Source organism: Gracilinanus agilis, chromosome 4, assembly GCF_016433145.1.
Source record: "Gracilinanus agilis isolate LMUSP501 chromosome 4, AgileGrace, whole genome shotgun sequence".
NCBI lineage: Eukaryota > Metazoa > Chordata > Mammalia > Didelphimorphia > Didelphidae > Gracilinanus > Gracilinanus agilis.
The window spans coordinates 226280668-226305710 of NC_058133.1; the positions used below are offsets into that span (position 1 = coordinate 226280668).

Here is a 25043-nt window from a genome sequence, read left to right on the forward strand (position 1 = left end):
GGCTGGCGTCAGGCCCTTGGGAACTGCCTACAAGAACAGTGGCTCTGAGTAGGGAGGCTGGGTGGGGATCTTGTTGGTGCAGTTGGCAGAGGGGGTGGACACTCCAGAGGTGACCAGACACCCAAGTCCACTTGTCCTGCTAATTTCTTTGCACGTGGCATTAGGCCATACAGGCACAGGAGGAGGAATGAAGGGATTCATCACCTAGGGCTCCCTCATTTTGACTGAAGTGATCAGCTTCCCAAGGGCATACACACAAGCAGCATCTTCACCATGGTACCCAGATCCTGCCAGGACCACATTCAAGGGGGATGGTCTGCTGTGGACCGGTGATTGACTCAAAGGCTCCCTTAAAAGTATTTCCTGGGTTCCAGGCAATACTCACTTTGCAGTACCATCTAGTGCTTAATAACAATGGATGCCTTATTCCATCTTTCTTTGCCTCTTCTGCTCTTACAGAGCCTTGGAGGAAGAGAGAGCTGCCTTATTCTGTTACCAGGAGGAAATAATCTTTGATTAGACAGGTTTAGCAAAGTAACTTCAGTCTGAGTGATTTTTGCACCCTCTCTCCCATTTGTGCCTTAAAGCCACCTGACCCAAAACATAAAAGGGACTGGCCAAGGGAATGCTCTTTCTTGACCTGCCTGCTGATTTCCAGGATCCATCCTATAGAACCAAGTCCACAAAGGCCTTTTCTTGCTACGGGCCTTAGAATGAAGGAAGTGGCAAAGGGAGTTCACATTGAACATTTTTAAGGTTTACAAAGCACTTTCCACACAGCAGCACTGCGAGATGAGCAGTGCAAATAATATTACCATTTAGCAGAAGAAGAAAATGCAGCCCAGAAACAGTGCTGGAACTGAACTTGGGTCTCCTGAATCCAGTCTGAGGCTCTTTGGCCATCATTCCTCAACCCCCAGTAGGAAAGAATGATGGGGATTATGGCTGAAGACATAAGAGCCTTCTCCCCAGCTCCAAACATAACCAAAGAGAGCAATAAGTTAACCATACTCCATAGAAGCCAGGAGGCTAAAAACTAGTCGCAAGCAGCTTCCAGAGAATACAGCATTGCTTCAGACACTTAATTGCATGCAATCAGGTGGCCGAAGGTGCAGAGCTGCACTCCCACCCTGCTGGAACCAGTTGTAATTTTAAACAGAACAAACCTTTGACTCTAGTTTTGTTGGTCTGAGCCCTTGGTAGGCAGTGAGCTTTTGTTTTTAAAGTGGCTTTTTCAATTCCCTTTAATGTCTACCATTGTTTTTCCAGTGTGGGAGCTGTTGCTGATGATGTTCTAGGATTGCTCGACTGTCCAGAGGTGGTGGGAGACACAAGGCCTGTTGTGAATACTATTAAAAAAAATCCAACTCCAATGGGAGCCTTTTATTCCCTCTTTTACCCTACTTTCTCCAACCCTTGACCCAATACACCCCATCTTTCCACCTTTCTCTTATTCCTTTCCTTCCCTCACTAAGGTTCTGTGCTTCAAAGCACTTGGGAGCATGTGGAAGTAATTAGACCTGAAGGGAAATGCTGGCTGGTATGGGGAGACAATGACAAGTGCCAGGAACCCTGGGCGCCCCTTTTAGCCACTTTGAAGTTCATTCAGATGGTACAAAGCTCCACTGTGCTTTATTCCTCTGGGGAGAGGTGTGGGTGTGTCCAGCCCAATGAGCAGAAATGGGAGTAGCTACTGGAAATCCCTGTCTGGCCTGGGTACTGCTTGCCCAAGTGGTACGGGGCACACCCACAGCTGGGTCTTAGATGGGACAGTTACAAAGGTCTTGGACAGGGACCTATTAGGGAGATCCTAAGGAGTGAAAAGGTGACCACTGCTCCATTTTCTTTTCAGACTTCTGAACCCTGTCATGGTCAGCCTTTCTGTGCCAGGCTATGAGGGGTAGCCAGACTCTGGGCTTCTCCAGCTTAGGCAGCAGAAATGGATGATCACATGAAAGGTTCTTTTCACTGAAGCTTTGTTCTCTTTAGCAGGAAAGTAATGATGTCAATTATGTAAAAAGGCTGAAAGAAAATCCAGGGCTAGAGGGTAAAGCCCATCTTGGCTATATCATTAAGGATACCTGTGTTTCGTAAATGAGAGCAGGGCTCCTGTGATAGGCTATATTCCCAAATATAAGAGTTTAGTTGGTGAATTCACTTTCTTCATCTCTGTGATTTCCTCACCCTACCAGATCAGAGAGCTAACAAATGGGATAGTGAAAGGGAATCGGCTCTTGTACCAAGAAGGGGACAAAGTCATACAATCACAAATACGGGGAGGGTTGGGACACAGGAGGCCATCTGATCCAACCTCTGTTCACTTTATAGTTGACCTGCTGAAGCTGTGACTTGCCCAAAGTTTGCAAAACATCTTTGCAATTAGGAGAGGAATAGGTGCTGGTCCTGGGATTTCACTGGTGTGTAGGAGCCTTTCAGGTGGGTGAAGAAGTAACCTCTGCCATGGCAGGTCAGCACCATCTCTGAAGTTTATAGTCCTAGAGCATTACAGGGCTCTGAAAGGGGAAGTGACTTGCCTGGGATGTCATATACTTCTTAGGTCAGGAGTTCAATTCTCTAGCTTTGAGGCCTCTCCCATTACCCCTATTTTACAGATGAGGAAAAAGGCTTAGAAAGGTCACACAGTATTTGAGCTGGAGATGTAAACCTAGGTTCAAATGGAATTTCACATGGAATTGTAAAACCCTATCCTTTGGAATTAATTTTTATTGATTGGTGCAGGAAACTGGAATCCTAAGAGACATGGGGGCTCCTCCTGTTCACCAGATATTGTGGGCCCCACTCTAATCCCATCACTGACAGTAAGAAATGAAGACACTGGGATTATCAGGAGGAGCACACCAATTCTTTATTCCCACCGCAGGTGGGGGGTGGGTAGGAGTAGCAGGGGTAGAGGAGGAGCGCCCTCCTTTTGTGATAGGCTCTCACCTCTTTCCAGCTATAACAGAAACAAAGGAGCAGGGAGTTAGTGGTAACCCTGAGCCCTCATTTCTTTCCCCCTCCCTTCTCTGGAGAGCCGACTCCCACCATAGGTACCTGGTAGTTTCAGCCACTTGGGCACTTTGCCTAGATTCCTCCTCACAGGCTGAGCAGTTGCTGCAACTGGTTCTGAGGGTCCTACTGCCACTTCAGCTGATTCTTCAAGTTCAGGAAGCTCAGATTCGAGGGTTGGCAAAAGAGATGGCATTGGTGAGGTCCTAGACATACACCTGAGCAGGCAACCAAATACAAAGGGTAAAGGGAAGGCCTTAAGGTCAAGGGTCTGACTTTTAACAAGAGTCAGTGTTCCCCTCCCCCTCAAATAGGACCTGCTTCTGAACCCTCACCTCCCTCTCCAATTCCCATGACTCACCTGGCCACCAGCACATCAGCAGAAGACGGAGAGATGGTGTTCTCCAGCAGCTGGGGCTCCAGGTAGAGATCTGTGCAAAACCCCGAGTCCCACCCTCAGGTGGACTGAAGGAAGAGTGAGACCCAGAGCTGTCCCCAGCCTTTAGCTCCAGACAACTTTCTCCCATGGCTCCCCTGGCTGTCCTTAAGGACAGTGTGATCAATGGTGATGTCCTATTCCCTGCACCATGGGGAAACAACCCCAGGAAGGTGGGACATGCTGGAGCCGTGGGGTCTGCCTGTCTCCTATGACCTAAATGAAGGGTGCACAGTAGCTCTCAGGTCCTGCCAATATGTGCTAAACCCACCTAGTGTAAGCCCCTGAAAATATCTATTTCCTTTTCTTCAAGAAATTTTGTTCCTCCCCACTCAAAGGTCTTTGCTAGGGATTTCTGAATGGTTCTGGGGTGAAATTGGGGTGGGGGTGGGGTCAAAGTTCCTGGAATTCTTTTGTCTGTTAGCACAGCAGAACTGAGGGCTTCTCACTCACCTGCTGGTTCTTCAGATCCAAAGTGAACAAGGGCAGCAGGAAAGAGGTTAGCCTGCAGAGAGGGGCAGAGGAGTCAGACCAGGCAAGGATGAGGGTGGGGGATGTGGGAAGCCATGGTTTTCCTATGGAATGCCATGGGGTTTGTATCAGGAAAATAAATGGCCAGGAGTTGGGTGGGAGTGAAGAAAATGTACTCTACTCAAACAGCTAGTGTAACTGACAACCCCCACCCCCTTGCTCTAAATCTGTGGTGTTCCTCAGTATTTGTTTTCTGTGCTGAGGCTGCCTCCTCTCTACCTCTGCTTACTATTTCAGCTTCAGCACTGTAAGGGATGAACCTCCCTAGTACCCATCCCCCAGCACATGGTCTTCAAGAATGTTCTTTTCTTGCCAGATGTAAGCTGGAAAGTAAGGTCCTTATAGGGAGTGTTGGAATTTTTTAATAACCTCTTCCTCCTGCCCAATTACTGAGGTGAATAATTAATATTCTGAAGAGAGAGATAACTAAGCACAGCATCTCCTAGCTCAAAGTCCTTTAGTTCAAAGCCCAGCCTTTAGCTCTTCATTTCCCTGCTGCCACCTCTAAAACTTCCCCGTCAATCATGCTCTGGGCACATACATCAAAGCTGCATGTGGGAATGGCCCTAAGGGGTCAGAGAAAATTCATGGCAGAGTCTATGAGTGAGTCCAGGAGACAGAGAGACAGAGCTAGGAGCAAAGGCAGGAGGAGGGGAGGAGAAAGGGGGAGAACTTAGAAGGGAGGTAGGAGGAGGGTAGGAAAAGGAAACTTCACCAAGTGCTGGGAGTGCTGAGATGATCTGCCACTGACAAGGAACAAATTGCAAGTGACAGATTCCCATGGATAGCCACCAAACCTAAGAAGGGGCTACAGCTGAAAGAGGGCTTAGCTACTTCCTCAATCCCCCTCCTACTGCCTCATGTTCTCCTTAGGATATTTCCTTCCATGCTCCCCCAACACCTTGGGACTTGGGCCTCTGCCACTTATTAGTAGGTATTCAGTTCTTTTTGAATGATTTGTGGAGAGTACAGGATCAGGACTGAAGTCCCTCTAGATTCTTTTATTCCAGTCAATGAATTTCCAGGGCCCATCCAAGGCATCCCTGGGCAAATTGAATAAGGGATGGCCCCTGAGTGGAGCCCTCTTTCTCCAATCCCTGTGGGCACTTTGTTCTTCCTCTGGAACATTGTCACACTGAAGTTTGGCAACTGGCTCTAGGGTAATGGAAGAATCATGGGTGAATGGCCAAATATAGCATTTTGCATTCTACAAGTAGAAAGCTATGCTCTACAGTAAGACTCTTGTTTCTTTTGGGATTTAACCTATGGGTTAATGTAAACAATGCTTCCTTAGTGTTATATCACAAGGACACGGAGGGAATAATGGGTACAAAGTAGATTCTGTTCCCTTCCTCACTTGCCAAACTAGACTTGATGAATATAGATCATCAGTCTTGAAAAGAGGGTGCAAAGGGCTAGGGAAAGGGTTAATATCTTTCATGCCTCGGGTTTCCCCTTTCCACCCTAGAGTTGGCTGTCTCTGCTGAATGAAGGCTGTGATTTCTACTCCCAAGCCCACAGAGGGAGTGCTGCCACTACCCAAGGCCCATTATAGGCAGGCCCTAAAGAAATGCAGCTTTGGTCCTAGCAGTTGGAATCTTAGTCAGCTTAGTCAGCTACTTAGGTACTTAGGCTAGACTCAAAGGCCTCCACAGTCTGGTACCACCTTAACTTTCCAGCTTTAAATCACAGCATGACTCTTCATATAGATTCCATTCAGGCCAAATTACATTATTTGACATGCTGTCTCATCTCTCTTCGTTCCCTTACTCGTGCTTCTCTCTATATGCCTGGAATGGCTCAAATGGCACTTCTATAAAGCCTCCCAGCCAATAATTGCCCTTTAACATAGCTTTCACACTTCACAAAGCACTTGGTTTGAACATCCCTTCTATAGTGTTACTGATGTCTCTTATTTGAAAGGTTGCTGTTGTATCTGGGCTTCAGCCTGTTTGGTAGATAGCTGGCATCTAATGCTTTCTATCACGCCTAGCACCTAATGAACATCAAATTTAGAGAGAAGCTGTGCCTGGAATACAGAAGCACTTACCTGTGGGGGGTAAAAATCTCCTCCTGTTGGCAGTGGAGCTGCTCTTTGGATACCCAAAGTGAGAGGAGTTTTCCTCTCTGATAAGCAACAGCCTCAGTGGTTACAAAACAGAGATAGCAGATTGCCATCCCCAGCTGAGAGAAGTGTTTCCTAAGGGTCCCCCTCTTGAAAAGCTCTGTCTTAAGCCAATTGGACCAATTGGCTTCTTTAAGCATGAGAGAGGTAAGCATGATAGAATGTCCAAGGAGAGTATGCTGCAGTTTCCCAGACACTTTATGGCCATGATCAAGTAGACCGTAAAGTATCCTGAGGGCAAGAACCATGTCCTTCCCTATTTCTATTTCCTAGCATAGAATTTTACATGAGCTAACTAAAATTTTTTTTAAATCCTTACTTTCTGTCCCAGTAACAACTCTAACACAGAAGGGCAAGGACTAGGCAAACAGGGTTAAGTGACTTGCCCAGAATCACACAGCTTGGAAGTGTCTGAGGCCAGTCCTTCAGACTCCAGACATGGTGTTCTACCCACTGAACCATCTAGCTGCCCTTCACTAACTAAATCTTTATTAAGGATGAGCTAGCTTTGCCCAGAGTTGCCTAGACTTGGGCAGGGAGGGGTAGTATGTTTCTCTAGTGAGGGAAGGGAGTACTGAACCTATAGAAGACGTAGTCCTTTAGGTCCTGTTCTGGGCTTTAAATGATTCTTATATGTACTCCTAAGTATTCTCAGTAAAATCACCTATGCCTTATCCTGTTTATATCAACTTTATTAAACTATAAGTTCTCATAAGGGAAGGAACCACATCGGATTAGCTGAAATATATATAATATCTGGTAATGTGCTGAGTAAAAGAAAGTATAGGAAACTAATAAAAGGCAATTCTAGCTTTTTCCTATTCCTTTCCTAATACTGCCCTAATCGAGAGTCCAAAGACTTTCCTTAAAGAGCAAAGAAGTCCAGTCTGCAATGAAGAGGCCCTTGAAGAAATCACTGCCACTGCCACTCTACCTCTCCACCCTTAGTTGTCTGAGCCACAGATACCATAAACAACCTGCCCTGGCCTTTCCTGGCCCTTCTTCTAATTCTTGCTCCAATTCTGCTTCTTTCATTGACTTTTCTCTATACTGCCCTCCCTAAATTAGAATCTCCCTCATAACCTATGCCACCTAAGCTTGGGGCACTTTCACCAGGAGTGGGAGCAGGAGGAGAAGAGGAGAGACCAATGACCAATCTATTAGGCCAAATGCTTGTCCACAGGGCTCAACAGAATCAGAAGTTTTAAGATCAGTCAGAGGTGGTTTTTTAATCAGCTGTCCATGGGGGTAATGTGCAGCTGCTAGGACAGAAACATTCTTTCCATTAGAGGCTGTGAGCAGCTTTAAAGTGCCAACAGTCTGTTGGAGAAAAGGGGGGAGGGAACATTAAAAGATTAATAAGAAAATGAGGGCTTCAAAGACTTAGGCACATGAATGCTGAAATCTAAGCTACCACCCTGCTTACACAAAAAAAGAGCAAGAGGCACCCTTTGAAAATCCAATTGTGAAGGCCCAGGATTGGGGAGCAGCCTGGGGTGCAGGGCTCTGGGGCAGCCTGTCTACCCATTTAGAAAGACCAAAACATCTAAGTCTTTGAAGCAGAAGGAGAAATCTGAGCTGGTGAGAACAGTTTGGAAGCTTTAATGGCCCAAATGTCACAGAGGCTGTGCCCATACCCTGTCTGTGATTTTGCTTTGGTACTTTTGAGCCACGGCTCCGAGGCCTTTCCTCCCTCTTGACTTTCCTTCTTTCAAAAATAAAAACAAAAAAACCTTATCTTCTAATAGTAAGCATTGATTCTAAGGCAGAAAAGTGGTAAGGGATAGGCAATTGAGGTTTAAGTAACTTGCCCAGGGTCACATAGCTAGGAAGTGTCTGAGGCTAAATTTGAAACCAGGTTCTCCGGACTCTAGGCCTGGCACTGTATCTATCCACTGTGCTACCTAGCTGTCCCACTCTTGCCTTTCAATAGTAGCATGGGATAATAAGCCTTAGTTTTAGAGCACGAAGGAATAAGGCAACTGAAGCCTAGAGAGGTGACTTACCCAAGGTTCCATAGGTAATAAATAGCAGAGCCAAGATTCAATCCCAGATCCTTGGACTCCAAATCCAGTGTTTATCGACCACAGGCTAGCTGCCTGCTGCAGACAACCTCTACAAGTCTTGAGTATAACTAGCTCAGAGTTCAAGAACCATTTTCATCTGGTAACCCTGTGGACTCTCAGGGATACTGGGGGAAAGGGGAGGGGGTCAATACTCAATTACCTGCTTCCCCATCTCACAGTCAGTTGCCAAGAGATGAGCTTGGAGAGCCTTGTCTGCTCATCCTTTGGAATTCAAAGGGATGTTTTCCCTTTTAAGTTGCTCTCAGAACTTGACAGAATTCCAAGCCTTGGGAATAGGCTTGCTTTCTCATGGCCCCTTATATCCCTAGGATGTCACTAGCCTTGTTGTAGAATCTGGTTATCATTAAGGTGGCACCAAGCCAGGGAATGGAATTCCACCCAATGCCCCAAATGGTAATTCAACTGGGGGAAATGGAAAAGAAAGTCAAAGAACAGCGGGGACAAGGTGAGAAGAGCACCAACTGGCCAGCTTCTGCTTGGTAGAGGCAGAGAGTAAAAAATTCTGAACCTGGATCTGTATACTACACTACTTTAAAACTGTTACTTAAACCTCAGCTTTCTCATCTGTAAAATGGGGAGAATATCTGGGATACTTACTTCAGGGTGTCTGTGAGAATAAAATGAGAATGTACTCAACAAACCTTAAAGCATTTTAAAAATTTCAGTAATTATTACTGGTAAGATATGACAACAGAGAAGATGACCAATTGTTCCCATTTAACCTCTAAGGATTGGCCAGGGCCATGATTCATTTTTTTCCAACTTTGTTTTCCTACACTGAGGAGGGAGGTAGTGGGGTGTCACAGCTCTCTCGAGCTACCCACAAACACATTGTAGATAGAGTGTTGATGCCAAGGGCATACTTCTATTTCCTGACACTTTTCAGAGATGGTTTGCCAATAAACTTGCCTACATAGGTGAATACATAAAGCTGGTAGAATTTTTCTTTAATCTCTGTATACTCCTCCCCAATGCTAAAAACATGTCACAATATGACATTTTATGGCCTCTTCTCTCAGATTTGTGCAAGGTGGCAATAAAATAAAAGTTGAATGGTAGATAAAAGCTAAGATTTCCCCTACCACTACTAGGCCTAATCAGGCCTCAATTTTTCTGAACTATAAAATGGGAGAGAATAAGGCCTCACATACTAAAAAAAGACTGGCTATCTTTTCCTTCCTCTAAATTTATCTATTTCTGTTGAGGTCTCCACCATCCTTCCAACCTCCATAAGTGAACAATCCTTAAGTCAACCTCAAAACTTGTTCTTCCTTCCATCCCTCCTCCCCACCAATATTTAAAAAGTCAGTAAATTGCCTAGGTGTGGCCATTCTACCTCTACAATCTCTTCTACACCCACCTCCTTCTTTCCACTTACCTGGCTAACATCCTAGGTCAGGACATCATCACCTTTCAACTATTTCTATAACCTTCTTGAAGTTTCCTTGCCTCAAATTTCTCCCTATTCCCACCCGTCCACCATTTAGTTGCAAAGTCAATATTCCTAAAAGCACAGGTCTGAAAATGGCCCCAACTTGTTCAAGAAGCTTCAGTGGCTCTCTATTGCCTCTAGATAAAATAAAAACTCCTCTATGTGTCACTTAAAGCCCTACATAATTGAACTCATTTATCTTTCCAAACACTTCATATTATTGCTCCTCATACCCTACCAAACTGTCTTACTTGCTTTTCCCAATACACATCATTCCATTTGTAATCTCTAGGCATTTGTAGAGGCTGAATTCCTCTTTCTCCCCCTATAATCGGAATGAAATCCTTACTCATTCAACAATCAGCTGAGATCTATTGCATATATAAGATATTTCCTGACTCCCTTATTTGTTACAGTAATAGTCTCTCCTCTGGCTTTAATTAATAAGTAATTGCTTATCTCTAAATCTGTTGTATATTGTATTCCTCTAGAGAATATAAGGTTCTTGAAGGCAGGCCTTTTGGCCTTTGTTTCTGTATTCCCATCACATAATGTTTTGCATGCATAGATACTTCAGTGCTTCCTGATTTGAACTGATTAAAAAACTTAACTCTGAGAAGTTAATCTATCACAAACATTAATGATTGAATAAGAAAATGACTTCACATGGAAGGTGGAGCTTGAGTTGAATCCTGAAGAAAGTAGGAGATTCTCAGATGCAGAAGAGAGGAAGGAGGGCATTCCAGACATCAGGGACAAGCATTGTTAAGGCTGAGAGAGAGGAGATGGACCATCAGGTGTGAGGATCAGCAAAAGAGGCCAGTGTAGGGTATAATTGTAGACTGTAGAAAAAGGATGGGGAAGTATAGAACACCAAGAAGTCAATGATGTTACAAAACATTAAGAAATAACATTAGGATGGTGTGCTGGATTAAAATACTTGGATTCCCTGGAATCAAAGACCTAACGAGTCAATTAGTTTCAGGAAGGGAACTTAATTCTCTAGACTAGATCATTATAATATTGTTTACTGTGAACAAATATTGGGAAGATCTTTTTATTTATACAACTAAGAGAGGTATCCCTTTGTTAATCCTGGAGAAGAATAAAAGAGAAAGTAAAGTGCATATTTGATTTGGGGAAGATATTCTCTTCAAAGGTGCATCAGCATTAAAATTTCTATTGTTCTATTTAGTAAATCAAAAAAACCCTAAACTTAGTTTTACTCTGCTGTGAAATTTCATTTATATGGAATTTTAAGGTTTATACAGCATCTTACATGTGTGATTTTATTTGATCTTCCCAACTCTGTGAGATAGGTGTTACTATCCCCATTTTACAGATAAGGAAACTAAGGTTGAGAGAATTTAAGCACTTTAATTCACTACTCTACCCACTTGTCCACAAAGCCTAAGTTGTAATCTGCTTGGTTCATAGAAGGTATTCTGATTAGGAGGGAAAACTGTGCCTATCTGAACCTCTCTAAGCAAAAATGTTTGTGTATTAATTAATTGTCTCTGACAGATTTTGGCTTAAACTGTAGAATATAGATTGTTTTGTTCTACAGGGAGTAACATACAATGATACAATGAGGCTGTTAGGGCAAGTTGAAGCTAAGTTGTGAAAGGCTTTAAAAGTCAAATGGAGGAGAAATAAACCTAGCAAAAGAACCATTACCATGGGTTGCAGCTAACTTAATTCACTAAATGGGTCTGTAGTTCTTAGACAGTTCCCCCTTTACCACTTCACCTCCCCTCTAAAAGCAGGACAGAATTTCTCAGCTACTTAGCAACCATTCCACCATGTTACCAACCACTTCCTTCCTGACAAGTCCTCAACTAGGATTCCAGCTTTTGCTGGAAAGCTTTGACGGTGATGCCTAACTATGCCCTCAGCTCACTCTAGAGGCTTAGAACCACAGATTGTTTACAGTTGAATTTTAAAAAATGTGACCTTTTTTGCTCTGCACACAAAACCCAAACAAACCTCTGTGTCCCTTTTACCAGATCCCAAAGCATTTACAAAGAGCTCCTTTCCTTTAGGTCCAGGATAATAACTAATATTTACATAGCACTATAAAGTTTACAAAACACTTTCCTTGCAACTAGATAGGTAATGCAAGTATCCCCATTTTACAGATGAAGAAAGTGAAGCTCAGAAAGGTACTGCAGAATCTCAGAGTTGAAAAGTTAAGTGACTTTCGTAGGGTCACACAACTAATTAAGCCAGAACTCATACCACAGTGATGGAGTTGAGACTGGAACCTAGGGATCGTGCCTCTTAATGCAGTGTAAACTGGGAAGAGGGGTAGGAAAGGGGAAAGAAGGGACACGCCTAGATTATTTTTAAAGTCACACATGGTCCAAAGGAGTCAGGACTTCCATGAAATACAGGTGGCAAATAAGATTATGTAAGAATGGAAGGCTAGGTAAAGGAAAAAAGGTTACATGCACCAAGGGTCCTTCATAAAACTTTTGTTTAAGAGGTTCAGAATTTAAGCTTAAATCATATACAAGATCCAACAAAACTCTACTATTTACAGGGGATAAAAACACCACTGAGAAAGCTAAGAAAGGGACAGGATACTCTTATTTCAGATCAGGATTCTATTGGAGCATGAAAGAGTGGAGCATTGGGAAAAGATGGCCTCGGAAAATAGTTCCCATGTATGTAATGGAGAATTTAATTTCTCCCAGTTAGCACTTTAACTCAGCAAATCTACTGGATTCTTCTGAAATGTTTCTGATACTCAGGAAACTATTACTGTTTTTTCCCAGGGCACTGGGGAAAATCAATAAGAATTTATTAAACTCTATTATGTGTCAGGCATTGTTCTGAGAGCTAATGATACAAAGTAAAAACAAAAAGAGTCCCTGATCTGACAGACATTTCCACTCTAACAGGATAACATATATATGTGTGTATGTATATGTATATGTATATGCATATGTATAAGTATATGTATCTATATGAACTGGGTTGTGTAAGATACATACAGAATAGAAGAAAGGTAGCTCTGGAGCACAGGTTCCATGAACTGTTTCTGTTTTGTTTTAAATTTTGATAACTATTTGATAACTACAAGCTGGCTTTCTTTATATCTAAGTATTTTATTTTATGTATTTAAAAACATTATTATGAGAAGAACTTGCCCAGGTTGATAAAGATTAAGAATACCTTCTTTAGAGGAAATGATACGGAAGGTGCCAGAAAAGGCCTTCCGCAGAAGGTGGCCTTTGGTCTGGGTCTTGAAGAAACCCAGGGATTCTAGGAGGTGCAAGTGAGGAGGGAGAGCATTTCAAGCATGAGGGTCCAATGGTTCAGAGGGACCAAGATGGGAAATATCAAGTTCAAGGAATATCAAGTAGGTCACTATTGCTGGACCCTGGATTTCATGGAGGGGAGTGATACGAGCTACAATTCCGGGAAATCACATTGGTGTTTTGTAGAGGAAGAAGTGGAGAGATTTGGGTTTAGGAAAAAAGATCAAGTGTTCTGTTTTGGGCATATTAAGTTTGAGATACCCCCGCAACATTAATTTTAAGAATCCAATAGACTGTGAATGATTCAGAACTAGAGGTCAGGGAAGAGAGAGAGCAGAGCTGAATATCTAGACCTGGGAATCAGCCTGGAAGAGATAATTGTACTCCTATATCTCCATGGATGCTCTAGTGAGGACCTACCTAATTTGTTGGAACTATCCTTTCTCTCTTTTTTTTTTACATTTCATGTTTCATAGTGTAAGTAAGATCACTCGGGTAGAGAGAAAAGGGCTCAGGACAAGAAGCAAGAAACACCCACAGTTAGTATCATGATACTATATATGAAGAATATATGTAGATGTAGATATAGCAAACATGCCTGAGAAGGAGCAATTATCCAAGCCCCAAATTTTCTTTTCATGAAAATAATTTTCCACCTCCTTTCCCCAATGGCCTCTTCTAGCAAAGTCTCCAAAGAATTAAATCACACACAGTGGGCAAATATTCCCAAGGCCTTTCCAAATCACCTTAAAGAATCAGGGAAAGATGGAGACCCAAGGAGAGAAAGGACAATCCTCTGGATGGTATTAAGAGTTCCCCTTAAACAATCCTGTTTTCCCCATAAGCAAGAATTCTCTATAAACTATCAGGTATCTCTCAATTGTACATATCTGGATTCATTACATATGATTTTTTTTAAACCCATACCTTCCATCTAAGAATCAATACTGTCTACTGGTTCTAAGGCGAAAAAGTAGTAAGGGCTAGGCAATGGGGGTTAAGTGACTTGCCCAGGGTCACACAGCTAGGAAGTGTCTGAGGCCAGATTTAAACTTAGGACTTCCCATCTCTAGGCCTGGCTCTCAATCCACTGAGCTACCCAGTTGCCCCCATTACATATAATTTTTAACACTCCAGGATGAAACTTCTCTTACCTAGAAGGGTGCTGGACTACCAATTAATTATCTAGCAACTTATATTCAGATAATCTAAATTAATTTTGCAGATTTTATTCAGTTCAATTATCTGTAAAGAGTTCAGTAACCTATACTAAATTCCATTTGCTCAAATGAAAGTCTGTCTGCCACCATTTTGTTTCAAGATAGCTGAATGAACCACAAATCAAATTTAAACCATGTTCCAAAATTCTGGGAGAAATCACCTTCCTTTAAAGTCTTTGTGAGAAAGGGCTTTAAAAGAATGCATACCTTTTGATCCAGCAACATCACTACTGGGTTTGTACCCCAAAGAGATAATAATGAAAAATGTTTGTACAAAAATATTCATAGCTGCAACTCTTTGTGGTGGCAAGGAATTGGAAAACGAGGGGGTGTCCTTTAATCGGGGAATGGCTGAACAAATTGTGGTATCTGATGGTGAAGGAATACTATTGTCTTGAAAGGAATGATGAACTGGAGGGTTTCTATAAGAACTAGAAAGACCTCCAAGAGCTGATGCAGAGTGAAATGAGCAGAACCAAGAGTAAAACATTGTGGAACTATCCAATGTAATGGACTTTACTACTAGTAATAATACAATAATCCAAGACATTCCTGAGGGACTTATGAGAAAGAATGTTATCCACATTGAGAGAAAGAACTATGGGAATAGAAATGCAAAAGAAAAACTTATAATGTATCACTTTATACAGGTATATGATTTGGGGTTTCAGCTTTAAAAGGTTGCTCTATGGTAAAAATGAATAATACGGAAATAGGTATCAAATGATAACATTTATACAACCCAGAGGAATTCTGGGATGGGGAGAGAAAAAGGGAGGGAAAGAAAGTGAATCATGTAAACATGAAAAATATTAAAATAAGTAAAATTTAAAATTTAAACATAAATAGTCTTTGTGGGAAAGATAAATTTGAACTCTATAGTGGTCAAGTTGAAACAGAGCCTTTGCTTCATCCCATCACTTTACTTAAGCCAAAAAGAACTAGAAAAATGCATGTGAAGAGAAATTATTTTATGGAACCAATTCCTAAGTACAATAACAATGCTTTTTCAGGTTACCCCTAAACCAAACTACTCCATTAGCAAGAATAAGAAGAGAGTTTGGAATCATTCAAGAAAGAACAGAAACCTCGGCTGACAGCTTTGTCTTGAATAGGCCTGGCTGATATGGTTGGCATCTACACTAGGAACTCCAAGCTCAGGGAATGACAGTGACATTAAGAAAAGCTGACAGCTGTTTTTGTGACCCCTTACTTTTGGGTTGACTGTTAAAATTCACTCTTTTCTCTGGAGCTGGGCCAGCAGGGTCTAGGGAGGCAACCACTGTTGTGCCAGATGTCAAATGACCTCCTCCTCCCTGCTAGCCCTGAGTGGCTGCTCCCAGCTTCCCAGGGATGCCAGGTTTGTCCAACGATTTCCAAGTGTGCTCAGTCCCTAATCCAAGCTGGGAATACAACTTATTTCTTTGGCTCTTAGTAGACAACAAATGTCTGAGGAAAGCAGCAAGGCAGACAGTAGGGAGGCTACTGGGACAGAGGAATGAATAGCCCAAATAAGTGTCTGGTCTCACAGATGACAGTCCACTTTCTATTCACTAGATTCTGAGCCAGATCTCTTACAGCTCTTTTCTTAGCCCCCAACAAGCTCCTTTTGCTCTTTTAATTGTAAAAGGAGCCAGAGGAATCATACATACACTTTGTGGAAACAGGAAACTCCCTCGAGGCATGTTAAAGAGGAGGCACAATTAATTAGTGTTAGGAAAGTGCTTTGAGATCCATGGATGAAAGACTCCTGAGCTACTCACAGTGTTATTATCATTACATTGGACATCAAAGCCAGGTTCTTTGGGGTTTCATGAATTCCACCTGACCTCAAGAGATGTGAAAAAAGGAGAAAAAAAAAAATAAAGGAAAACACACACAATGGATTTCAAACTGACACTTTAATCTAAGTGCAATGGATTGTACACATAAACTATTCAAAAATCTAATTGATCCCAAGTCTATGGGTTTCCAGTTGAGCTCTCCATAAAGTGATGCCTGACTCTAGATACCCAGAAGCAAAGCAAAAAGGAGGGACCACCAAGAAGGCTTTGGAAATTGGAACTGCACCTCCGTGTCCTGTCTCCCTTCACCAGATACTTCTTAGCTATGTGACCCTGGCCAAGTCAATTAACCACCACTGGTCAGTCCTTAGTGCTCTTCTGCCCTGGTTCTAAGGTAGGGTTGAAAGAAAGGAAGAAAGGAAGGAAGGAAGAAAGAAAGAAAATTATCCTCTGGCTAAAGAGGCTGGAATGTAGAAAAATAAGTGGCCCTATTACAAGCAAGAAAAGACTCTGACCCTATTCAAGATCATTTTGGTATGACAACTCAGAAAACTTCTTTCATTCCCCTCTTCTACATATTTTTTTAACCAAAAATTCACAGCTTCCTTTAGTGACCTTCAGAATTACCTCATCCAGCTCTCTGTATGCTGATCTGTATCTCATGTGTCTTGGACTCACCTGACGAGGAAATTGTGGACAAGAATTCCATAAGATCACCAAGGGATAGATATCCCAGAAACACCTTTGTTCTTTCTAAAAACAAATAATCTGGGTGAGGAAGTTCCCACTGACAGCTAATTTAAGTTCCTCTTGTTCCAGTTTAGGCTCATAGCTTTTGTTTTTGTTTTTTTGGGCATAAAATATTTACTGAGGGCCTATAATATGCCCAGCACTGTACTACACTTCAATGGAAATTGGAGCTAGAAACAGAACTCTTCTGGTCCTGACAGCAGTCAGAGTACACTTTTTCTACTAGCGTCTAGAAAGAAGTTCTAGATCCTAGCTTCCAGCTGAGTGACCCCGAAGTCTCCATTGAGATACCTTTTCTGCTCAGACGAAAGGTAAGGAGGCTAGAGCAGCCTTAGAAGTCTGCTCATTTGTAGACTCTTGATAACCTTAAATAATGCTGCCTGAGCCAAGACAAAGGACAAAGTGGAAAAGGCTCTATCAGCAGCTCAAAGCAGATTTCAAGAGTAGGAAGAAATCAAAAGCCTCCATAGTAAGCACAAGCAAGAAAGTAAAGCTTTAACTGTGCCTGAGGAGGGAAAGAGTCAGAGAGGCCTTCAGCAGCTAAGTAGGGCTAAGCTGGTAGTCACCAAAAGGAGAGAAGGGGTGGCCATAGGATAAAGGAATGGTGGGGGCACATCAAAACCTTTATTTCTTTGGGGGTATTCCTCTTTTATTGTAATTGTGGGATGCAATAGTTTGGGCACAGGAAAGGGAAAGAGGTCCCCACACTACCTTTATTACAAGAGGGTACCACTGTACCCTCTAGCTACTCTTTTGTCCTCAACTCTAACATAATCCAATGATGAGATCTTGGGGCTGGGATCCAGAGGGTTGGGAGGGGAATCTTTTCTCCCATGCTTGCATTTCCCTTCCTAGAGGAAAAGCATCTTCAAAACAAAGACTGAACTGAAAGAAATGCTGAACACCTTGGAGAACGGTATCAATTCCCCATTAAGGATAACAATCATTTTGGAAGTCAAGTACCATGTGAGAGGCTGCATGGGTGGAGGAGGCAAGAGATGAGGGAGAGCCTAGACTGTGTCAGCACTTTAGGTGTCTCAGCTTCCAGAGAAAAGGTTAAAAGCAAAGAATGTATGTGTGTGCATGTATAGTTGGGAGAGGTGAGGATTGCTATAAACTTCCCTGACATCCACCCACCTTCCTCATTCCTCCTGATGATAGCCTGTTCCTCCCTGCAGCAAACTCTTTAATACTCCAAATCTTATAACTCAAACCCCTACAAGTCCTGGCTTTCCCCAAGGTGACTGTCACTTTCCTGGAGCATTCAACAACCCCCTCTCAATCAGGACCAGCCATCATGGGGGGGGGGGGGGGGGAACACCAGCCAACAACAACAGACTTGCCAGGGACATGAAAGCCCCCTTGGCTTTTCCGTGCCTGTTGCTCACCAGGAGGAGAAAAGCCTCCCTTCAGTCACTGCCAATACTCTGATCTCTGGCAGGAAGGAACACCACTCCCGGTAGAAGTGGTGCCGGGTCTGGCTGGCCCCCTCTGCTGACTGGGGGCAAAGCTGACAGATGAAAGGAGATGGCTGCTTGTAGTAGGGAGCAAAGTGTCACCTGGAATCAGGTTTTTCCAGGTGGGATGGGGTGAAGTCAGTGCCCCATGTACTCCACAAGTCTGGGGCCTCCTAATTGGAAGCATATGAATCATGGAGCCAAGAACTCTAGCCTACACTCTACAATGATGCATCTTCCAAATTAAATGTTTATCAACAAGTTAACTGCCCAAGAGGAAGAGTTAGGGAGAGAAGGAGGAGATACCTGCTCATAAAGTCCAGTGGAAGAAGGGAGAATTGAGAAGGGTTAAAGGGTAGATATGAAAGTTTCCTGATACAAAGAGGCCTAACTTATGAGCACATAAGGAAGGAAGGAAATGTGGTAATAAAACAAATTTTAAAAGACTAAGGGGGGAAGGGAGCTGGGTGGCTCAGTGGATTGAGAGTCAGGGCCAGAGACGGGAGGTCCTGGGTTCAATATGGCCTCAGACACTTCCTAGCTGTGTGACCCTGGGCAAGTCACTTAACCCCCCACTCTTCTGCCTTAGAACCAATACCCAGTATTAATTCTAAGATGGAAGGTAAGGGTTTAAAAAAAGAAAGAGAGAGAGAAACAGAGCTGGTGTAGGCTCTTCCCTACTAAAGATAATTTTCATTCATCCCCTTTCAATGAAATATCTTGATTCTATTTCTTATTCTTCAGTTTTATCATTTTTCCTTTCCCTTCCTATTCAGAGCAGTACCCTTCTTCCTATAATGGTAGTGACAAAGGAAAGAAGGCAGGAGCCTCCCCATTCATAAGCCACTTCCAATTTGGATATCTCCTTTTTCAAAGGCCCATAAAGCCATTGTCATTTGAAAGGAGCTAATAGATTTTATTAATTAAAATATCTTAAATAGTTTTGAAGAGGAAACCATTAAGGCAGCTTCCTGGGGGAAGACATTAAAAAACTCCTGGTAGGGTAAGGGATGATGGGGGAGGGAAGCAAAGAGGTTAGAAACATTCCTCTTTAACTCAGTTTCCAATAGGATTAATATGACCAATTGCTCTTTACCCACAGGGGTCTATAAGGGGCCACAGTTACGGGGAGAAAGGAATGGAAATGGCGATATTCGTTAGGGATAACTACTAAACGTTCCTAACGGGTGAGAAGCAAAGGTACCTTGTACAGCCCTAATCTCCCTGGGAGAAGGGCTGAGGGCAACACCTACTCCATCCAAGTGGACCTAGGGGCAGTCACAGGGAGGGATAGCAGAGGGGCCAGTGCCTCCTGAACCAGCTAACTAGTAGCCAAGCAAGAGAATCCCAATGCAAAATATTCAATGTTAGGGAGAGCTAAGTCCCATAAGGTAAGGCAAATAAGGTAAATATCAAGCCAAAGAAAACCTAGGATCAGTTTTCTGGCTCTATTCAGGAACATCAGTTTGCCCCAGCTCCTGGGACTGGACAACAGCTCCAAGATCATCCCCTTCATAGGGGCCCAAGCAGGAAGTGGAGGATTTTAGAAAGCTCCATTCTAAACAACTTCAGAGTGGGCCCAATCCCTTCTTAATTCAATCTGCTCTAAAAAGTGTTATTATATGCTTGGCAAACAAGCTGCCATTAATTTTCTTTCCAAGTACTTGGGGCCTCACCCTGCAGCAGACCTCCCTAACCCAGCAGAGTGATTGTAGCTCAATGACCAGGCTCCTATGAGAAACCAAAGGCTAGGGTACAGACCCAGAAGGAACAGGCAGCAGGACAGGGAACTGGCCTCATTAACACAACAGGAAAGCCAAACCAAAAGGTTGTGACACCAATGGCTGGATCTAATACCTTCCCCAAAGCACACATGGGACATTTAAATTTAGTTAGGATCCTATTTGGCACACCTTGGAAGAGAGCCCACTGTCAACCAGCACCAACAGTAGGGAATAGCCCTAGTACCTGGAAGAGGGTCAGCGTGTTGTCACTCAGGATGGTTTTTGGAGGGGCAAGGACTGTGGAGAGAAAAATCTAGTTAGGTTAAGAATAATCTCTCCCCTCATCCTTCTACTTCCCAAAGGAAAAAAAAAATCCAAGATAAAGAAGCAAAGTAGAATGAAGGAATTACTGAAATCACCCAAACCATCAAGTAGCTGCATCCTATTCTGTGTGTGGAGAAAGGAAGAGATAGATTCAGAATAAAGGCCTGGTTTAGAAATCACTCAGTCATACAAACTGTAGTCCCTGCCCTCCCTTAGTGAGTCCCTCAGGCAGCAGGATATTTGGGTAAGGAAAATTATTACTTGATGTGGCTTCCCCACCATTTTCTCAGAAACTGACAGGGCTCTAAGAAAAGGGAGAAGGGGAAATAATGAAATAACTTACACAGGTAAAAGGACAATTCAGGATTTCCCAGGTGACTTCTCACAAAGTCTTGCAAATCTCCTACTGTAGGACAAGATGATAAAGAGGAAGATACATCACTATTTTGGCAGGACAGAGCCTAGACTCTATGACTTACCTACAAAGAACCAGAAAAACATTTTAAGATCTGGGCTCCTTGACCCCCTCATTTCCCTTTAAAATGGGATTTAGGAGGTCAGGAGGGGCCAGTGACTCTGGTCTAGGAGACACCCCCCCCCACTCCCGCTCCCCCAAACTTTCTGGACTTTCAATCTGAGCCTGCAGAATTCAGAAATTGATGGACTTTCACAAGTCCATGAGCAATATAATGTTGCAAAATGGGCAGTTCCAATACCTTCTGGTCCAAGGTGGCAAAGATATTTTCATTCTCTGCATTTAATTCAAGCATCAGCAGTGATAAATTGAACCCTATTCATTCACACAATGTAAGTGTACTCATCCTTGCTGGAGTACAGGGAAGCAGGTCAGGAAGGCAGCTTGTTAAGCAGCAGGGATTCCCTTACAACCAAAATGTCAAGGACTTTTATCTGCTGAGGTGAGAACACTGAGAGCTATAAGATAATGCCAAATTGTGTCTTCAACATAAGCATAAATGGTCTTTCTCTCTCTGTCTTGTTTACAATGTATAAGTCCTACCTCTGAGCTCTTCATCTGCAATCTGTTCTATTTCCCTTCTCCTTCTGCTGCCATGATTCTAACTACAAATTCAATCTGCAAAACGGCCTGTCTGGATCTCTATCCTTAATTAAAATGAGAGTGTGGTATAGGGTTGGTCTTCTCAAGTGCTTAGATCCAGGAGTACAGTAGACAATAATTTTGGGAAAAAAGCATCATTATACCCTATCTGTACAATCCTTGCCCATCCTTGAAAACATCCCCTACTCTCTCCTCCTTTCACTCAATTTCTGACAATGAATTGACTGTCTCCTTTAACACAACCCCTATTAAAAGTGACCTCAATCCTCAAACCTTCAGAATGTTGCAACCTCAATGAATATATTTTCTCTCTCTTTTATCTCATCTCCTCTTCCTTCATCTGTCTTTCCTTCATCTTTCTCATTCTGGATCTCCTCTGCCTTTCAAACACACAGCATTAAAAAATCTTTAGTAGACCCTATTCTATATTTCTCCTCTTTCTCACCCAAATGTCTAGAAAAAGCTGTCTATACTCTACCTCTTCTACTATCACTAACTTCTCAACTCTTTGCAATCTGGCTTCCAACCTCATCATTCAACTGAAACTGCTCTTGCCAAGGTTACCAATAATCTCTTGATTGCCAATTCTAAGTTTCTTTTCTCAATTATCATTTTTCTCAACCTATTTATTGCACCATCTTCTCCCTCCTCCATTTACTTTCTTCTCTGGGTTTTCATGCTATTTCTTTCTCCTGGTTTTCCTCCTTCCTAGCTGTTCCTTCTTGGTGTGCTTTTGCTGGCTCATCCACATTTTACCACTTAAGTGTGGGTATTTCCCAAGAATGTGTCCTGGGTCTTCTTCTCTCTATACTTTCTTGATGACTTCATCAATTTGCATGAATGTAATTATCTCTATGCAGACAACTTACAGATCTACATAGTTAGTCCTAATCTCTCCCCAGAATTTCAGGTCCTCATCACTAACTCTATTGGATATTTCAAAATGCATGTCCCAGAGAAATTTCAAACTCAATATGTTCCAAATTAAACTTATCCTTTCTTCGAAATAGACCACTCTTCTTCTGGTCTCCTAGGTTTATAACTTTAGTATTATATTCATCCACTATTCTGTACCCCAAGTACTCAATCAGTTGTCAGAACTTGCTATTTCTATGTCCAAGCCATCTCCCACATCCAACAACTGCTACCTACTCCTATTCATACCACTACCACTTAGTTCAGACCCTCATCCCTTTTCATTTGGATTATTCCAATGCCCTCCTAATTGGGTTAGTACCAATTTATCTCTGCAACCTTAGTGTTCATTACTTCCCTTCTTCCTGCAACTTTGAAAATCAACCAAAGTGACCTTTTTTCTATTTCTCACATTAAGTCCTCCATTACCTGTATCTGTGCTTTTCCCAAGCTTGGAATTAACTCCCTGCACAGCTCTGCCTCAAAAAGTTTTCTCTTCCTTCAAGACCCAGCTCAAGCATCACCTTTTATAATAGGTCAGACCTTCCTGCTTCTTCCTAATGCCCTTCCTCCTAAATCACCTTATATTTCTTTCTCTTATCTTCCGGAGAGCTGATATGATCCATTTTATTCTGCTCATGACTGGGATCTTCTGTTTGGGGTATTTATAGGCTGTAGCTGCCCCTGATAGAACTCTAGTTGCAGCCACAATCTGAGACATAGGAGTTGGGATAATGGGGCAGGTAGCCTTGGGTTTCAACCCACCTTTCCAACAGCCCACTCCTACCCCAACTTCTTGCCCTGTGTCCAAACACCTGGGCAATGTAGAAGATATTTAGGATACAGAGAAGTGATTGAAAGAAAAAATCTACTTGAGATAGTTCAGCCTTTACTAGTGCCTGTAAAAGAAGCTATGGGTCAAGTCAATCCATCTTTTCTCAAAAAACAAGGCATCTGGACCATCCATGGCCTTCACTCTTATTCTACTCATTGAGGCTGGACCCTTGTGTACCTATTCCATTAGCCCTAATGTCCAAGTGGTCCTTTTCTCATCAGGGCACACTGGCGAGATCACTATAGTTTAAGGAAATTAAGGGACTGAAGGGAGAAATCCCACAATCCCTAATAGTAATACTAAGGGGTTCAGCAGCTTAAGGCATAGTCCTACCTGTTTCATTTGGGCGAAAGAAGCCTTGTAGGATGTATCGGTCAGGGAACATTATTCTCAGTGCAATCTAGGCCAAAAGAGATAGCCCACCCCCAAAAACAGCAAGCTCAGGTTATCATGAATAAAAGTAACCAGTTAACAGTGGAAACTCTAAACCCAGTCTCCTAGAAGAATAGTCCCTCAGCTCAGGCTCCTAATACTCCTAAACTCTGTTCCTGAGGTTGGCAGAGAATAGGCAACAAAGACAGTAGAAACCACCATTTCCTCCTAGCAGTTAGCCTCATCCCTCCATGGTCTTTTTGTACACTGTACCATAGATTCACCCAACTAGATCCTTACAGGATCTCCATCCCATTAGTACTGAAGAGAGCTGGCTGAATCCCCCTCATGTACCTTTGGATAGCGCTCTAATTTTTCTTTCATCTGAGCTTCTCGAAAAGATTTGGTCACCAGTGGTGCTTCTTCTAGGCGTTTCCTGTGATAGGGGTAAAACAGAGAGTATACAGGAGGTAGAAAGCAGGAGAAAAGATTTTAGATTTCAATTTTCCCATAAAGAGCTCTCAAGTTAGAGCTATGCCTGGGGTTCATCATTTTCCCTGACCTGAGAAATCTTACTCCTATTCATTAAGAAGTTCTAGTTATCCGTGGAAAAAGTCAGAATACTCTGTGAAGCACATTCACCTTAAGATCTGGGTTTTCCCTAGATTCTGTGTGTCATGTCCTTATCCCCAGCCAGACCCTGGACATACTAATAGGTTTCACTAACAGCAGACATCAGGTTTTTATATCAATGTAGCTCAATGTCCTTTTTTAGTACAGTTAGAAGAAAGGAGGCCCTTTCTGGCAGAGAGAGGGGCTTCACCTGGAAAAACATTCTTGTACATATGCCTCTTCCCCATCTCCTTATAGCCTTGGGAAGTAGGAGCCGAGGCCCTTCTGGAAAAACAGAATAGATGTAGTAGGATATAAAACTGAAGGATAAGGGAAAAGAAGGCAGATGGAGAATGGAAAACCAAAGACTCACCGTTCACTTTTCAATTGAGCCAAGCGTCTCCTCACATCATCCACAGTGATCTCAAAGAATTCATCAGGAATCTCTGCTGGCCAGGCCTGGAACAGATCCTCCAGATCTGGGTGACACACAACTGTTTCTCGCTCCACGGGCTATGGATTAAGAAAAGAAGTATATAGTTTAGCCAGTTTTGGAGAACCTAAATCTAAGAATCTTCAATTGTTCATCTCAGTTTAGGATAAGGCAATGTTGCAAAAAAAGCTGCATCCATGTAAGCTAGAAAGGAGGAAAAATAGTATAGGGCATTACTATAATCTACCCTTTTGCTGACCATCTCTATAGTAACAAATAGATGAAATTAGGAGACTCCTTAGCATCTTGTCTCTTGACTTGGTTGAAGTGAGCAGCTCCCGTTCAGCACACAGAGCTGTTGGTGGCACTGAATCACTATGTGCCTCACACACCTATGTGCTGAACAGGAGCTGCTCACTTCAACCAAGTCAAGAGACAAGATGCTGACTGGCCTCTCCTGAGGCACATGAAACCCCAATCTCTTTTTTTCAGACCACAGCAATGGGCATAGTACCCCACTTCTGATTTAATAGGCGCACCAAAGCTGTGCTGAGCATTCAGGAAGAGGCAGACAGTTTCCTGGGAAGCAGACCAAGATGTCATTCTTGTCATATCTCTTCCTGGAGGTCCTGATCTCTCAGGAGCTAGAATGAGAA

General features: G+C 42.8%; 2 protein-coding genes across 3 annotated transcripts in view; one reads left to right on the forward strand and one right to left on the reverse strand.

Moving 5' to 3' along the window:
* Positions 1-1418, forward strand: part of CENPX (centromere protein X) — a 47087-nt gene extending 45669 nt beyond the window's left edge. For both annotated transcript variants that reach the window (XR_006506049.1, XR_006506048.1), the window contains exon 6: positions 1270-1418. The gene's annotated coding sequence lies outside the window, so the exon portion shown is untranslated. The remainder of the gene's footprint in view (positions 1-1269) is intronic.
* A 1423-nt stretch (positions 1419-2841) lies between these two features.
* Positions 2842-25043, reverse strand: part of ASPSCR1 (ASPSCR1 tether for SLC2A4, UBX domain containing) — a 163374-nt gene continuing 141172 nt past the window's right edge. Inside the window, exons 8-16 of the mRNA XM_044672377.1 lie at positions 24328-24467; positions 23697-23778; positions 23304-23370; positions 20486-20548; positions 20063-20115; positions 3899-3950; positions 3371-3440; positions 3055-3227; positions 2842-2956 (exon numbers count right to left, since the gene is read on the reverse strand). Of these exons, the coding sequence (XP_044528312.1) occupies positions 2943-2956; positions 3055-3227; positions 3371-3440; positions 3899-3950; positions 20063-20115; positions 20486-20548; positions 23304-23370; positions 23697-23778; positions 24328-24467 (714 nt within the window). The 3' untranslated portion in view covers positions 2842-2942. The remainder of the gene's footprint in view (positions 2957-3054; positions 3228-3370; positions 3441-3898; positions 3951-20062; positions 20116-20485; positions 20549-23303; positions 23371-23696; positions 23779-24327; positions 24468-25043) is intronic.